The sequence below is a fragment of the Hypomesus nipponensis genome, chromosome 8 (genome assembly GCF_054491055.1).
Source record: "Hypomesus nipponensis isolate SF chromosome 8, ASM5449105v1, whole genome shotgun sequence".
NCBI classification, from domain to species: domain Eukaryota; kingdom Metazoa; phylum Chordata; class Actinopteri; order Osmeriformes; family Osmeridae; genus Hypomesus; species Hypomesus nipponensis.
In genome coordinates, this window is record NC_140368.1 from 14,848,465 (window position 1) to 14,867,078 (window position 18,614).

The window sequence follows — 18,614 nt, forward strand, 5'->3', positions numbered from 1 at the left end:
GTTCTAGAACACTGCTACACCAAGGCATTTGATCAGCCTTATTTTGTTTGTGAAACCTTTCCTCCTCCTTGCCCCTACTCATCTTAATCACATCCACCCTGCCTCTTCGTCCACTCCTCATCTTCTCCCTCCATCCAGTCCACATCTAACATCACACATCATGGCCCCTGTCTATAAAACTCCAACTTACTAACACACATTTACTAGACAGTAACAGACGCAGCCATCCACAAACAACCAACCAATATCTCACCCACTCTGAAAGAGAGCAGCTTTAATTTTAGTATTTGTAGCCACAGGCCAGAACACCCCTCTCTCTTCATCTGTCTATCTGCCTCTCTTTTTATATTTATTTCTCTGTCTCTCTTTATTTCTCTCTCTGTGGAACAATCCCCTTTTAAACCATCTATTCCAGAGCTCAGCCAGCCATTGGACATCAGGAACTATTGTTTGTCCCTGATGTAGCTTATGTGTTTAACTTAGTAGACAAAGCAATGATTGGCCCTCTGTTTGCCTGAAATAGGATGATATAATCTTTTTAAAACACTATCAAATATTTCCTTACAGTTCCAGATGTGTGTCGCACTGGATAAGACACAAATACAATGGTCTGATTGAGTCATGTTTATTAGTTCTTAGAGCTATATTTGCATAATTAAACACTAAGCACACCTGGATGTGTCCTTGATGCCGAAGAGATCTGAACCCAAAAAACAACCGGGACACCCTAGATCATCGGTTCCCAAACTGGGGTACGTGTACCCCCAGGGGTACACAAAGTGGTTCGGCGGGTAAGCGGAGATAAAATGTGATTTGCGTTTTCAAAGAAGAAAAACAATAACAAATTTCAAATTGCTGTCTGATATGGTTGGGGCAATGCTGGGGGAAAAGGCAAAAAAAAAACTATACAGACAATGCCTTCATCAAACAACACTGTTTCACGGCGTATCAGTGAGGCAGAGGACATTTCAAAACAGCTACTATGGTGATTATTTCTGGCTGAACTCCGCTCTGGCCACGCCCCCCTTTACAAATTCAACGCACACACTTCTGCATACTGTTTAGTTTATTTATGTCCTTATAGTTAAACACTGTTAGTTTGTGTTCTTCTGGCATTTGACGCTGAGTATATTGGTTTTCAACTGTTTTGCCTTGTTTGAGTTAAATAGTTATTCCCGTTGAACTATTGAGTGAGTTAGTTCGACCTCCTTGTTTCTCATTTCCCTTTACCTGGTTGTATTTCTAATAAAACTCTGTTTGATCTAAACTTCCATCCGAGTCCTGAAATCCCTGACAATTTCTGTTTCAAGTGTTATAGGCTGATTATGAGCGTGGGGGAGGGGGTGGCGGCGGCGGTTACAAACATGAAGAAAAAAAACGGGGGGGTACGTAGATGGACATTGAATGTCTGAAGGGGTATGGGACTGTACAAAGTTTGGGAACCACTACCCTAGATGTCCTTCTGATATCATGGTTGATGTTGAACAGATGACGATCCTGGTATAGTGCTTCCCTTTTGATCCATGATATCCACGGTGGTCATTGACAGTCATTGTTACGTCAGTGAAATTTTCAGAATAAAATCTACATCTCAATTAGAGCTATGACTGTGTGTTTGTACATGTGCGCACAGCAAATTCCTCTTTCCCACAGAGACAAGCAACTGTGAGGGTGACATGTCTGTATATTCATGTTCTGAATGTCACATCATGCGTCTGTCTGTGATATGTATAGCAAAGGGCATAAACCCACACCAAGACTGCCCTCCAGTCAGAGATACCAGTGGCAGCAATGATACATGAGAAACTTGTCCCGGTGACTCATGTTGTGTCCTGAGGCCTGGGATATCTACACTCCGAAAGGCAGAGAAAGAAGACTGGATGACTTTTAGCGGTGTGAGTATAGGATGGGCAAAACTGTCACTTTACCACACAATATGTTACCACCCGCCACATTACCACACAACACATTACCACAGGACATGTTACCACACAATACGTTACCACATCACCACAGGATACATGACATGTTATCACATGATACGGTACCACGTAATGTTACCACTCAATGTTACCACACGTTATGTTACAACACAATACGCTTCAACACAATACGCTTCCAGACAATACGTCATGCGCCTTATGATACAACACGATACCTTGCAACAAGACACGTTATACACAGCACTTTACCACATGATATGTTACACTATGCTAAGTTACAACACAATATGTTGCCACACAACACTTTACCAGGATACATTGGGATGGGTACAGACAAACACTGGTAGAGAGAGTGTGCCAGGGTTCACCGAAGGACCAGACCAAGTCTCCTGGAGAAACCTCAGCATCCACTTCTGTTCCCATGGCAACCATTAGGAGAGGATATTGAACAGCAGGAACGTGAGGGAAAGGAAGGAGCGTGCCTGTCTTCACACACTTTTTAAGACACACACCTACACACACATTCGTACACACACGAACACACACACACACACAATGCAGTGTATGTACATAGTAATTAAGTATGCCAGTATGGAATGAATCCTCTACCACATCTCACAAATACAGAGATGTGTTTGTGTACATCCGAAGAAAAAAAGAAAGAAAAAGATAGAAAAAAGGGGCGGGAGATAATGTTAATTCATAACATTACAAATCAAACACCAATATGGTGAGGTTCTTTCATGTTCAGGGTTATCTGTAGGGTTTAAATGTTGCTTTTGATCCAGGGTTCTAATCAGTCATTTTTGGATGTACTGTAGTTGCTGCAAGGGAACACACTGTTTACATAAAGGATCCTCTTGAGTTGTGGAAATATATTACGTTTAAGAGGTTGATGGAGAGTTTATGAAACCAAAAACACGTATTTGACATCAGGCAGTTAGACCGGCAGACAGTCAGACAGGCAAGTAGACCTTTTTATGGTCATTTTAGGTTAAAGGTGACATGACATGCTGTTTTTGGATGCTTTTATATAGGCCTTAGTGGTCCCCTAATACTGTATCTGAAATCTCTTTCCCGAAATTCAGCCATGGTGCAGAATTATAGCCACTACAAGTAGTCCCACAATCAGCTTTCCTCAGAACACGCTGTTTCTGTGTCTGTAGCTTTAAATGCTAATGAGGAGGAGAGGGGCGGCAACTTGCGCTAATGTTTACTACGATGTATGGCAATGGCTCGTAGCCCCCGTTGCTGTAAGATGCCTCGAATTTAGCCATTCTCTTCTGATCACCCTGGTTTGCACACTCATTCATTTCAATGTGGAGAAAGGCGGATATCGCGAGCCATAACACCAACAGCAGAACAGTTATCCAAATAACAAAGAAGTGTACAACACTGGCGTTACAGCGTTTGTATTCACACACACACTTGATGCCATCTACCTTTACATTAGACAGTAACTCAGCTGGCTCGTAGCCCCGTTGCTGTAAAATGCTTCGAGTTTGCCTATTCTCATCTGATCACCCTGGTTTGCAGAGGTGCACACTCATAATAATTTCAAAGAGGGGAAAGGCGGATATCGCGCACGCCAGGCGCTAGAAGAACACCCAGGGCTTTGTTTAGAACTATCGAAAATTCTAGCCACTGGGGGACCAAAGGCAGGCTAGGGGAACTCATATTAATGTTAAATAACCTCCTAAAATTAAGTTTTCATATCATGTCACCTTTAAATAATCTTCCATTGTAATATCTGCCAAAACAATACTTTATCAGATATTTGATGAAAAAATAACAATTTCTTAATTTAGTTATGGCATGTGGCAGAATTCAAACAGAAATGTTTCAGTGAAAGTTTGCATTTTAGGGGTAAAGACATTTGATACTCCGTTTTAAGTACCAATTACCCGCTATCAGATAATCCATTTTCATCCCCTCTCCTCCAGGCGGCTCTTCCACGACCTAAGTATTTTGACAGCATTTCGCCTCTCCCCTCCCCTTTCGAGGCTCTTTGATTGCATTCCTGTCTTTGTATTTAAACATCCGGGCCTTCCCACCGACTGCGCTTACTGTAGCTACCCCTCTCCAGAAGCCATTTTGGACTCAGCTGGTTCAGCTGGTTGCATGAGAATCCCTTACTGTGTACTCAGCCAGCCGCGAGCACACTATCTTAAAGGTTGCGCGCGACGCTGGGAGCTAGACGTTACATGCTTGTTGTTAGACGTCAGATTTATTTGACCTAGCTGGTTTTATGCCCGGGACTAAATCAATCATTCTCCAATGGATTTGTTTATATGTTTAACTTATTTTTAGCACGGGCAATTGTGTAGCATTAGAGAGCTAAACACACAAAAGCAACTCTCGTGGACATCGTAGGGCCTCGGTGCTTCTCGGCTCGCGTGTGTGTTGTGCTGATCATAATTTTAAATGTTTTCAAAGGAAAAGAGACTGAAACGGAGAAAATCTGGTGTGTTTCTTTTTAAATAAAGGAATATGTTTGCTTCTTGGCTGACTTCTGCTCTTCTTCTGGGAACTTTGTGTGCAGGTGAGTGTTTATGCAATATCCCCTGCTGACTGAGTTGGAATTGTCACACAGGGCTGTTGGAGAATGTATCCAATGTGGATTCGAAGTGAGATTACTGATTTTATACTATATGCCTTTATACTACCGTTTGCTGTAGGATAGGCTACACCGATGTATCCACGCTTGGCTTTCTTGCAGTGTAGGCTACTGCTATTTGTTATCATTTTGTAAATGTATGGTTCAAATGGCAACCGAACAGTCCAATTTAACAAATATGGTTAGCTGCACATTTTTGTTCTCCTCTGAGCTTTCGTGTCCTTTTGGACGCTCGTTCGGTCGCGAGTAGGCAAGAGATCAATAGCCTATAGCTGACTGCCATATACCTACATTTTAATGTATGCGACCTATCTGCAGAAATCTCTAATGCTCAGTGGTTAAATAATTTCATAAACTTTTAGACTATTTTGTTTTGTGTGCGTGCTTGCGTACGTGCGTGTGTGTGTAAACGAGCGTATCTCGCGAATATGAATGAAGAAACGGTCATGTGGTCGTACTGTGTAGGTAGCTCGAGTAGTAAGATGTTGGGCTGGAACAAATCTACAATATTTTGAATCAGGCAACTATTGTATATTGTGTGTGGAATTCACGTAAACACTGTTGATATAACATAATTATAGTTATGTCAGTTGTTATTATAGCATAGTTGTTCTTAAAAAATAATTCCGCTTGAAATAATCAGTGATTGTGGATCTTTTGGAAGATCTTTTGGTTGTAACGTCTTATCTACGTTGTGATGAATCCACGTTATTTAATATAATTTCTGTCATTCGGAATTTTTTTCAAGTTTCCCAACCTGATCATGTCGAGCATGTTGTTACAACGTTATAATTACTTTACGAGCGTTAGGGCTTTAAATTGAGTTTATCTGGCAACATTGTATGTGTGTGTTATTATTCGTTAAATCTAATGTATGAGGTTGTTGATTAGAGTATTGTGCTCTCAAGCGTACAGGCCGCCGTTATACGGTAGGTGTGTTATGTAGGGTGCCCAGTTTGTGTTTCCAGTTCCCCCCTTGTTTGTATGGCGTGGGGGAGGGGTGTGTGGAGAGGGGTACTGGTGCCAGCGGCTCTATTGTGTATGTTTTCGCTTTGCACGAGTACAACCTCATCTGTTTCAGCTGTAAACGGTCACCTGGTGGTGAGAACAGCGTTCTCTATTAGTATATCTCTTTAGATTAAGGTGATCTGCTAAATGAATGCAAGTATATTCAACCCCAGATCTTTTGTGTAGCCTACAGTGTTACAATCTATGTAGCATTCGAGTGGCTCCATTCTGTAGAGCTAAGCAAACCTTATCTGCTAGTCAGTTCTCAGTGTTGACGCATTCATTGGCATTTGACTCCAGGGCACCTAGTAATGGGGAGTGTAATGTCTGTGAAGCAGGGTAGAAACTAGACCAATCACAAATCCAAACCTTCAATGTACTCCAGCTGACCCTTCAAGTCACACAGCCTATACACACACACTCTCTTTTCCTGTCTCTCTGTACCAGTCTAACCTCATTCCTATATAGTTATTTTACATTACATATCCTATGTGTGCTAATCATAGCCACGACCACAACTCTGTATCACCTCTCACAACTACAGCCACGACGACAACCACCCCATCACCACAACCCCCACCACCCTACATCCATCATGACCACAACCATCACCATGACCTCTGCCACAACCATAACCACCACTGCCACGACCATAACCACCATGACCACCACCACAGCCACGACAACAACCACAAACTTTGACCACCACTACCCCCACCATAACCACGACCACAACCATCACCATGACCACAGCCACAACCACCATCCCAACCACAACCACCCTCGCTGTGACCACAAACAGGGCTGGCTGGCATGCTATTTGACTGGTAGGCTGGCTTACTGAGCAACTGACTGGTTGTCTGACTGACTTCTTTTCTGGCTTGCTTGCTGTAAAAAGAGATGCAAGGTTCATAGCTGTGAAACTTCTTGAAAACAGTTTATGTAGTTAAACTACTTTCTCCTGAGACGCTAAGGAGCTGGTTATGAGGGCCTGAATACAGCTGCACAACTCCTGAGTTGCCCTCCAGCCTGAAATGTATCTATTCTCTGTTCCCTCTGTCTAATAGACCAATTTTCACCATACGTCACACGACTGTCAAGCTGGCTCAACTGCGCATGTTGGTTGCAAAAGACGAACTTCTCCCAGGTATAATACACTTGGAGTGTCGATCAGGTCATCATATATCTCTGTCCACTGGATTACAGGGCTTGACATTAACTTTTTGAGGCAGTTGTCCTTTGGACAAGTACCTTCACTTGTCAATGCACAAAAGTCACTTGACCCCGATACCTTTAAATAGCCTGACCAAGTGATCGGGCAAAACTAGCCTGGCTAACGGAGGTCGCTTTCTCAGGCAAATGACGAATGAAACAGGCTCGGGTAAAAAAAAATCCAAAATGCTGGCTATCTTCAGCAGGCTTGTATCTACCAAACTCAGTCCTCCATGACGTTTCTGGTGTAGAATGGAGTGAAATACAACATTGTGCACACTGCCAGTGAGCAACGAGTCTGACTGAGGCTGACATGACGTGAAATAATGGTTGCCGCTCGACTATGCGGTCTGTACCGGGCGACATTCTCACTCAAATTTCAAGACTTTCGTGACCCAAATTAAAATTCTGATGCGACAAATCAATGGGGAATTGCTTTCTCTCTTAAAGGCTGTCCTCCTCAACTTGTTTGGTCTTTAAATCTATTTGTATGATCCGTGTGGTCCTTTTGCCGTTATAAATGCTATCCTTTCCGGGTTTTCTGCCAGCACTTTGCGCACGCATCCCGAATGTTAACAATTTAAAAAATTGTCTATTATCTCTCTCTCTCCCTTTCTCAATTTATTTCCCTCACTCAACACTGTTTCTTTCTCTCTCACTCCTCCCCTTTTTTCCCTTGTGTGTGAATATATTACATAAACACCCCAACACAACTTCATCCCCTACTGTTAAACACACATACGATGGCCGTATCTGTTGTGGTTTGAAATGTGTTATTCTCCGTGTACTGTGGAGTTGGGACTGATTAGAGTACAAGAGGAGTGAGCAGGGCTTGAAATTGCAACCATTTTTGAATGTAAAAATACAAAAATGTATATATTTGAAAGCATTTGTGGGAGTGCAAATAATTGTAATTGTGCAACCGGTTTTAATTTCTGTACAAAACGTTTGCTAATTAGCCTACTACACAGTATGTGCCTGCTGTGAACAGATACAGTGACCGGTCCACCGTTCTATGCAATGTTACATAACCGATTTAACTTCATAGTTTCATTCTAAACTTTAATGTAGATTTTAGATTAATATTAGCCGTCAGTCAACTCCTTGTCACGTGACAAGGAGCCAACTAGCGCCAACTCTCTACGGACACAATGAAGCTCGAGTCGCCATTGTCTCGTCAATTTTTTATTTTACTCGCCAGACTTTTTACATGAAATGCATGAACAATGCAACTGAAAAAAAAGTACATTGTCTCAATTATTCTTTATGTTGCATATGGATTAATCTACCATTTTTGGGCCAAAGGATTTCTCTTGCCACTTGACTTCAGCCACCTCTCCACAGCTGATGATGCATCATACTGCTGAAGCTCTGGGCCTTCTGTTAAAATGAAGATTAGGTCTGAAAGGCGTGAGGATGTGAGACTGCTGCGGACATCTGATGTTATTTTGTTTTGGGCACTGGAGGCTCAACAAGGAACAGTAATCTTAAATTGTCTTGATAACAAAAAAAATGATTAAGTGTTTTCTGCACCATCTCTTTGTGTGTGACAAATGCCGTAAAAAGTGGATGTATTGCAATGGCTCAGAGTCCCGTTGCTGTAAGATGCCTTTTGCACCATCTCTTTGTGTGTGACTGTGACAAGCAGTGACGTGCGGTGATGTCAGTAAGAGGGTAGGCACTAAATTATGAAAGCCAGATTACCTAATTTATTGTTTAGGCTAATAGGCTACGTCAAAACAGTATACGCACAAGCGGCACACATGCACGGTTGATATCAAGAAATGTCCAATCAGGATGACATATCTTACTCTCATGACATTACATATCGTAGTCTCTCTCTCTCGCACACGCACGCACACACACAAACACCAATGTCCAGCATCAGAATGCAACCATCTTTATCCTTAATTATTGCACAGCGGCCAATTATGTTTGTCAGTCAGCAACAATGAGAACACTCACTGCTCAATTGAATATGAAGGCAAATGGCTTGCAGTTGGCATTAATTCAACCAATTCAAAATTAAACCCCAAATCGTTTCTGACTCACCAATCGGTAGATTATTTGTAGATAAAATCCATCCGCCGCTCTTTCCTCGTGAAGACGTCGATCACAGCTGTGTAAAACTCCTCCTTACGGGCCTTCAGTGTGCACAGTCTCTGGCTCTCAATTGACAGAATGGCAAGGGCTGAGAGACGTGCTTGCCCGGTCCGGTTCCGACTGTATGTTTTTATCCGTTTCAGGGTGGAAAACGTGCGCTCCACCGAAGCTGTAGTGGCTGGTATTGTCAAGACCAGTTGCAGCAACTTTGTTGCTTCAGGAACGGTTGCTTCCAAGTCGTATTGTTTTAAAAAGTCAAGAAGTTGTGTCGGTGATTTGCCCCTTAGTTCTTGTGAGCCATACAACCCCACAAGATCACTTTTTAGCCTGACGAAGTCAAAGTACCTTGCATACTTTGACAGCTTCTCCAGTTTGCTGTCATCAAACTGGCGCAACATCTCTTCAAACTTGTTGCAATCTACCAGTCCAATGAAATCGAGATCGGAAAAGTTATCCACAAACCTGGTCTTCATCTGAACATTGACATTGTCCAGAATGCAATAATAGATGCGAGCTCGTTCTGTTTTGTTTGACAGGCCATCTTGTGTCTCGCGGTGAACGAGTTCCATCTCATCACATCTTTCCTCAAAGTGTGCATGAAAACGGTCAAAATCCTGTCGCTTGCTGTCCAACACTTTCATTGTGTCTTTGATGCGATTACAGCAGAATCCGATATCCATGGTTTTGGACTGAAGGATGCTAAAGAGAGCATCGGTGTCATTGAAGATCCCTTCAAAAGCCATCAGTAGGAAACAAGTTGACCGTTTTGAAAGCCACAACTAAAACCCAGCAGCCATTGCCAATGTTTCTCCGTCCCAGTTGTTGGGATTGTCGCCGATTACGTTAAACATGACGCGTAGATCTGGAAGGTGAAATAAAATCCTTTGGACCAGCCTTGAATTGGAGCTCCACCTGGTTGCTGCTGCTCTTGGGATGCGGCGCTTGACAGTCTCATCCAGGAGATGGGTGCGTTTGGATGATTTGCTAAAAAAAGCAGAAAGTCCCTCAGCTGTCTTGAAAAAGGTTCTGCACTCGGGGATGCATTTCGTGGATTGGGCTAGAACCAAATTCAGCTTGTGTGCATAGCAATGTGTGAATATAGCTTCGGGCACCTTCTCTTTAACCTTTGCCTGCACCCCATTTAGCTCGGAGGCCATGACAGAGGCTCCATCATATGTCTGTGCAACCAGTTTATCGCAGCAGTTGTATTTCTCTAATGAGCCCAATACATACTGCGAAATAGCTGCTGCTCTCCGGTCGTTGCTAACATCATCAAAGCCAAGAAAGGCTTATTTTACTTTACCTTCACATACATAACGTACAACAACAGATATTTGGGCTTTATTTGTCACATCAGTCGACTCGTCCACCTCCACAGCAACAAAGGGGGCCGCATTTATGTCACTCCTAATGTCAGCGAGGAGCACGTCTGCCACTGAGTCGATCAGATCATTTTGTATTCTGTTAGATGTTCCAGAAAATACAGTAGATGTACGTAGATGTCTACCCAACCTCTCGTCTTTCTCAGCTAGCACATCAAGCAACTCAATGTAATTGCCCCTATTGCTAGAGCTAGCGCTCTCATCATTGCCACGAAAAGCAAGCTCTTGCTTTGCAAGGAAGCAGGTCGCATTTATCAGATCCTTCAACACCTCTCGGTTTTCCTTAACCTTTTCGTTGTGGGAGGTTATATTCAGTCTCCTTTGCTCGTCAAGTGCAAGGTCAATCCGTGATTTACCGAAGGTTTTCAGCATAATTTGACACTGGATGTGAGCTGATGACTTTTCATGCTTGGTTAAAGCTGTGGGCAGGTTGTTCAAATCGCAGTATCCAGCTAAAGTCCAAACCGTCTGACTCGTTGAAAAAAGCAGGCAGGGATGGCAGTACAGCCGCTGACTGCTAGCACAGCCACATAGCCAATCTTTTTTGGCATACCAGTCCGTTTGAAACGAGCGGACAATTTTTAGTCTCTTTTGCTGGTGTAGTTCAGGCAAGGTTGGCATAGGCCTCCCTCTTGCTAGCAACTCATTTTTACCATTAAAATCGAGCTTCTTTTTTTCTTAGTTCTACAATATGGGGAGATACTGCTGCCGTCATTTTTACTTTGAATTTCGCGGGGATTACGTTTAGCTGGTGTAATGACTTTGAATTTCGCGGGGATTACGTTTAGCTGGTGTAATGACGTCAGCTGCGCAAATTTCCAGTAATATCTCGATTTTAATTGGTCCATGTTTGATACGTAACGTTGATGATTACTGGCATAACATTTACGTGCAAAGGCACAGCAGAGGTGTGCTTTTCGACGTACATGTTAAAGAATACAAGATCGAAGTGCGCATGCGCAACATGAGTTTTTCGTTGTCGTCCGCAATGAATGGACAGTAAAAGCACTGCTTATTCTAACATTTTGTTGTATTTGATTATGCGTAACTGCTACATTTGTCATCGTAACGTCTAAACAATTGGAATAACACACATATTGCATATATAAATCACAAGAATAATCTGTAAAAATACAAATTCAAGTTTATTAAATACAATTATTTAATAAACATTTTTACGTTTGAATTTTGGCAGGGTAGGCAGTGCCTACCTTGCCTACCCTGACTGCACGTCACTGGTGACAAGTGCCGTAAAAAGTGGATGTATTGCAATGGCTCAGAGTCCCGTTGCTGTAAGATGCCTTTTGCACCATCTCTTTGTGTGTGACGAGTGCCGTAAAAAGCAAGTCAATCTTTTTGTGAGAGAAAGCGACAAAGGGAGTGTAGTGTATAACTTTCCCTAATGACAAAAAATCTTATCTAGCGACGAGCGACAAATCTAGACAAGCAACTTTCCATTATTTTTTTTTTTTATCTCTGGTGTCATTGTTGAGCAGCAGCAAAAAAACCAATCCTTTGTCATAGCAGCCAATCATGTTAAAGGTCACATGATATACTGTTTTTGGATGCTTTTATATAGGCCTTAGTGGTCCCCTAATACTGTATCTGAAGTCTCTTTCCCAAAATTCAGCCTTGGTGCATAATTACAGCCACTACGAGCAGTCCCACAATGAGCTTTCCTCAAGACACACTGTTTCTGTGTCTGTAGCTTTAAATGCTAATGAGGAGGAGAGAGGCGGCACCATGCGCTAATGTTTACAATGGATGTATTGCAATGGCTCGTAGCCCTGTTGCTGTAAGATGCCTCAAATTTTCCCAATTCTCATCTGATCATCCTGGTTTGCAGAGGTACACACTCAGTCATTTTAATGAGGGGAAAGGCAGATATTGCGCACGCCATAACAGCAGCAGAATGGTTATCCAAATAACAAAGAAGTGTTACAGCATGTGTATTCACACACATACTTGAGGCTACCTACCTTTACATTAGCGACAGTATCTCAGCTGTTAGCTGCAGAGGTAATGTTACAGCCACATTCTGAGGGTAGCAAGCTCAGTAACCATATACAGTAAAGCAACAAATGATATAGCGTTAGTTAACTTACTTGTCCAAGGTTTGTAGCTGGACCAAGGAGAGTTAGTGCTGATCCAGAATTTTATTTCAAGGCCAGCTTTTTATTAGCTCAAGTTGAGGAAACAGTTGTGGCTGAAATGTTTGGCGCAGACACACAAAACTTTGGGAAGTTGTGTCGGCGCATTTCCAGAGAAAATAAAATTAAGACACTGGGTCTTCACTGTAAAAATAATTTTGTTTTCCTTGTACATCCGAACTGAGCAAATGTAATGTTTCTTTCGTTTGCAAGCCATGATGTCTCTCGAGGATAAAAAGTGTAAGACTAGTGAAATTGCTGAGTGGCTAGTAACTTTGGAAAACAACTATCCACAGTGGCTGGTGAGCAAAAATGTTAATGTCAAGTGCTGCCTACCACAATTGTAGTTGTGGTGATCCAGAATAATCGATGGGTGCTCGTCAACTTTTGCTGGTGCTCCTAACTTTTTAAAGTTGGTAGCACCAGTGCCACCAAGTAAAAAGGTTCATTTCAAAGACCTGAGTGTGATTGTTTGCACAGGCATGTTTTTGTTTAACTTCTACTCCATTCTCATGTTGTTGCGGGACCAAGTGGTGGCATATAAAAACCACAGTGGTTAGGCCCAGGTCAGCCTTTCTTTTTCTTTCTTTCTTTCTTTCTTTCTTTCTTTCTTTCTTTCTTTCTTTCTTTCTTTCTTTCTTTCTTTCTTTCTTTCTTTCTTTCTTTCTTTCTTTCTTTCCCTCCCTCCCTCCCTCCCTCCCTCCCTCCCTCCCTCACACACTGTGTGTGTATGGTTACAGACCCCCAGTATTCACTCCAGCATGTTTTTAGTTTCAGATCAGAAGTACAGAGAGTACATCAGTATGTAGTATGTCAGCTCTTGGTCAGGGTCTGGCAGGAGGAAAAGTAGGGGATGGAGGAGAGAGGTGGGTTAGAGAGAGGTGAGAAGGTGGAGAGGTGAAAACTGCTCCAGTAGATTATAGAATAAAGCTATTACCATATAGCTGCTGACCTGGGGTGGCCTCCTTTACTCTTCTCCTCGTCAGACCAGAGAGTAACGTCAGCCCCCTATGTGGTGAAGGAATGGAGCGAGGGGAGGGAGGAGATAGTGTTTTCACTGTGGGGATTAAAGACACTCCCTGAGGACCATGCCCCCCCCCCCCCTAGAGGCCCTGCGTCTGGAAGTGGGGGCCTGTCTGGAGGGCGTGTGTATGAATAGGGGAGTCCCTTCTGTCTGGGCCCCTGTGGAGAGCTCCCCCATGCTCCCCATCTGTGCTTTGAGGTGTCAGGCTGAGGCTCTGGGCTCAGAGGGGGGTGGTGGGTGGGTTTCAGAACAACTCTATGTAGTTAGGGTTAGGCAGCTTCCAAAGGTCACTGGTGATTACATGTATCTCTCACTCGTTCTCTCTCAGATTTTCCACCAATATCCCTCTCTCTTTTACCCCCAAAAATGCATTTAGCAGATACTTTAATCAAGGTTTCTCGCAGAAAATCTGTTAGTTAAGGTGGTAGGGTGGGGGTTTTGCGGGGAGGGGAGGGGGGGGGGGCTAGTTTGTGTGATAGACTAATGCAATAGACTAATGCGTTTTGCAGAGAAGGGAGACTGCCGTTTGTCACAGTTTGGAATGAAAGGGAGAACCCAGGACAGAGTAACACGGCGGATATCGCTATTTAAAAAAAATTACGTTAAGGCGGCAGGCGTGTTGCTTAGGCGGTATTTAACAGTATTACAGTGGTTAGTGGTCTGTATTTTGACCAGACAGTGCAAATCTTATCTACAGTATTACATCATTTTGGTGATAGGACAGTATAACATAATCTTTACAGTATAACATAACTTTACTGTTCTCTCCCTCTTGTCTCTCTCCACCCCATCTGTGTGTATTTATTTCTATTTAACTTTTATTCAACCAAGAAAAAACCCAATTCAAATATAACCTCTTTTAATCACAGATCAATAGATTTAGAGATGTGTGGACCACAATTCAGTGTTCATGTGAGAGAGTGAGAGTAGGCCAGGGAGTCAGACAGGGTCAAGGAGGGCAGGGTATTGTGATGTTAAACTAGCCAGCTATTTGTGGTGTTTGTGTCTTTTTAACAAAGACTGTCTGGTATTGCTAGGTCTGCAGAACTCCCTATATTCAATAAGATGCCACAGGAAATTGGATAACACTGAGGCACAGCAGTGAACAGGCAATAAGAAGTCCCTCGTCACTTTTTGAGAACTGTGAGAAACAGAGGAGGTTTAAAGGGGTGGAGGGAGGTCTGAATTTAAGGGCCCTATCTTGCACCCAGCGCAATTGACTAAAGGTGCCAGTATGGTACTCCGACTCCGTTACGGATGGGCGGGCCGCCGGATAGGACGGATTAATTAGCATTTCTGTTGCCTTTATGGTTCTCCGAAGTCTGGGGGTGCTGAAAACAATTCACCGCCAGAACAGTAGGTGGAGAAGCGTTTTTTTGTCGAAAACACGTTGCTTTGTTGCGTCTTTGTAAGTTAGAAATTGTCGTTGTTTATCTCCCACCTCTCATCACACGTGTGACACTCTTACCAGCTGTCACTAGTCAGACGATGAGTGCAGCAGGTGCAGTCACATAATATTATATTAAAGACAAACTCAAGGCCCGCCGCGTCATTTTATGTGGCCCACGGAAGATTAATGGGCTATTGAAATAAGTCTACGCTGCTTTACAGCGTGGATTGACCATAAACAACATCTCTCACCATGCATTTCAATTGTGTTACGGCAAAGTGAGACATCCCGCCTCTAGAAAGCAGTGTATGCACATCAGTGTTAAACGCAAAGTTTAACTGGGTGAAGGCGAGCATGGTTTGAATGACAGCACTCCAATGCAGCCGGTTCTGCGAACGTACCCCATGTGCATTTTCAGCCAAGGTCCTCGGGCATTTAACCCAAGTTGGTATCGCTCTCGAACTTGGTTAGAGTACTCAGCCAAGCTAGCATGTGTCTGCTTCCCTTATCGACAATTTGGAGCCAGCAATGATGAAGACATCACCTTCATTAGACAAGGTTTTACCTAGGCTATTGGAAAACGGCAATGTTTATTTTACATAAAGCTCAAAAAGCTATTCTGCGTTCAGATGAAGGGCAAAACTAGTTTTGCTCTTGCGCTATGCGCGCTTGCATTTTGTCACCAAACACTGAGAACAATTTGCAAATGTATCCTCCAAGAAAAACAGCAGATTGTCCAAGAATGAAAAGGCGGACTTAAATTGCAGCATAATATGCCCTATGTTCACAAAAGCTACAACAAAAACACCATGTTTTTACATCGTTACTGACGTTACATCGTAGTTACAACTGGCCCTTTGACGGCAACCATGCGGATGTGGCCCTCGGTGAAAATGGGTTTGACACCCCTGCGATATAGACAAGGCTCTGGTTTTGTGAATTCATTTCTCCACCAAGTGTATAATCCAATGTGAAAAATGATAAACAAAAAGACTGATATAATTGGAAACAAAATGATCCATACAAACTGTATGTAGGCTACAGTCAAAACTACAATGTACTACTCTAGGTCATTAAACTGTGGCAGTCAGTGCACAGACAACAAACTCACGTTTCTGAATTCGCTAGAGTAGAGCATAATCTAGCTCACAATAAAATTTCTCTCCAAGAAGTTCTCATCACAGACGTCTTTCAAAAAGACGACCTTAGAGAAAACGCCTTTCTGTCGAAGTCGGAAATGATGTTGTTTGGAAATGATGTCGTAGCGGACCAATTACGGCCAAGGGGTATCCGTCGCGTACAGCACGGCACGACGGATCGACAGGAATTTAAACGGTGCACGGGAAAGGTCTCCGTCGGCCCCGCAGACGACGGAGAGGGCGTTTCAGGGCGTTCCAACTATGCGTAGGCCCTTCCCATGTGTCCGTAATCGTATAGTACGGAGTAGCATATAACGGCCTTTAGTCAACGACACAAGTGTCATTCCTAGTTTGCACTCGACGCAAAGCCAACTTTTCCCTCCACAGTTGACGTTGAAACGACTTTGCAATCCCGTGGGCGGTTCAGAAAAAGGAGGCGTGTTCTGGTGCAAACGTTCCCTGGTGCTATTTTGCGGTTTCCGAAAAACAATTCCGCCACTGACCAGGAAAAACGTGGTCTAAAGTCAGTGGCGTATTATTCAGATGCTACTTCAAGGGCGCAAGCTTGGTCCGTGCGCACTGCTGGCGAGGCCAGGGTCTTCTTTCTCCAAAGCTACATTACATTGTTTTGATTTATGGCGTGTTACATTTCTTCAATGATTATAAAAAGATTTTCATGAGAAATCTCTAGGTATGTGAACTTGATTTGTAACAATTGTGGCAATTTCCTCCCACGCCTGTTTAACCAAAGCTAATTTGGGTGGGTTTTTTCTCCCATCTCCATCAGGATCAGAATCAGAATTCGGTTTATTCGCCATGTAGCCTATGTTACACAAACACGGAATTTAATGTGGCAGGAAGGCGCAAACAATAGACATATAGGGCCTACCGTTTCTTAAATTAAGTAAAAAAGTACCACAGTTCAACTAGGGATGGGCATTCGATTAAATTGTCTTAATCGATTGTCGGGAGAATTAACGATCGATTTTCGATGAATCATTAACATTTTTATATTCATATTCACTATTTAGGCTATATCAAAATGCAGTGAAAATAGAAAAAACAGAACGTGTTTTCGCATTGAGATCTGTATTACAAGAAGAACAACTATTTCTTCTCCTAGAAGCGGAGCCAACAGCTAGAAGCCGGTGCTCGAACACATCTGACATTTCCGGCTAATTAACAAAGCTTCATAAAAACCTTCGCCCTCAATAATACTTAAGGGTAGCATATCCATCTCGAGGGACTTGCAGATCCGTTGGGTAATTTTCTCTGCTCGTTGTGCATCGCAGGTCCTCCGTGCTAACACCGAGAGCAGGATGCACCGCCACTAATCAGGGTTGGATGTACGTTCTTCAAGTGGTACATTTCGCTACACTTCGCCGTGACCTCTTCATGTTTACTTTTGAAATCCATGGAAACTCGCCAGTAACTAAGTAGGCTTGTGGCATTTTGTTTTCCAAACATTGGCTTCGTTTGGTAAAATTTTTAAATCCTGCCACATAGCAAAATCCATTGCATTCCTTCAAGACTCACACTACGCAACGGAAGACGCATTAGTTTTATCGATGAACAAATAATGTAATCAACGAAATTCTTAATGTCGATTAATTATGCCCATGTCGATTAATTATGCCCATCCCTAAGTTCAACTAATTCTAAGAACTAAACAATTTAAAAATATAAAAATGTAAAAAATAAAATATATATAAAAATAAGAATTTGAATGAGCAGCATGAGCGGGCAATTTAGTGCAATGAAAAACTGGTCTGCCTTTCCCATACAATTATGTAATTTCTCTATCTTATACGGCCCAGAGGAGAACGTCGGTCTCCTCGGCTGTGAACCACTCCTGGCGTGCGCCTGGCAAATCCGCCGTTATAATAGCAATCCACCATGGAACAAGCGCTGCTCTTAAAGGGAATGTGAGATGACACTCTGATTATTGCTGATTCTGATCTGGTTTATTGCACGTTTCGCCCAAACCACACCCATTAGTAATATAGCTCCTTCAGACCAACCCATTTTAGATTTTAGTCATTTATCCCGCCAGTATAATGCCCCATGCCTCACCTTCCATTCTTCAAGGCAGATTTGCCTAAGGTTCTGTGGACAATGCTTGTGCACCGCAATTTTTAAATAGTGCCACAATCCGATTGAGATCTGCACTTTGGCTATGCCATTGTACAATAAAATTAGGCAATGATTTGTATGAATAGTGATTGTATAAATCTACCTTCACTATGAAGATAAATTAGTGTCATAAACATTTTCACGTGTAAAACTGGTTGTTGACACAGAATAATTATTTATAGCTTTGAAAATCGATTTTCAAAGCATTTTTTAACAACATTTACAAAAGCAATCAAAAAACTATCTTGATTGTGGTCGTGTTTTTACGATGGCGTATTGGGGCCATTGTAGGTCAAAAGAAATCTCTGACATCATAAAGTCACAAATTGGCAAGAAAAAACTCAGAATTTCTGAGATTTAACTCTTAAATTTGGAAAAAAAACATATCAAATACAAAAATACATATACAGAGTTTCTCTGACATTATAAGTAAAAATTTGCAGGAAAAACCGACAAATTTTGCGAGGAAAAAACAAGTTTCTCATATCTGTAAAGTTGCAAAATTGTCACAGA

General features: G+C 42.5%; 1 protein-coding gene across 3 annotated transcripts in view; it reads left to right on the forward strand.

Annotated features, from left to right (window-relative positions):
* The first annotated feature begins 4,067 nt into the window (after positions 1 to 4,067).
* acvr2ba (activin A receptor type 2Ba) overlaps positions 4,068 to 18,614 on the forward strand; it is a 31,342-nt gene continuing 16,795 nt past the window's right edge. For all 3 annotated transcript variants that reach the window (XR_014766281.1, XM_084702808.1, XM_084702809.1), the window contains exon 1: positions 4,068 to 4,485. Coding sequence is in view for 2 of the 3 variants with exons in the window: in XM_084702808.1 (XP_084558934.1) it covers positions 4,434 to 4,485 (52 nt within the window). In the remaining variant the exon portion in view is untranslated. The remainder of the gene's footprint in view (positions 4,486 to 18,614) is intronic.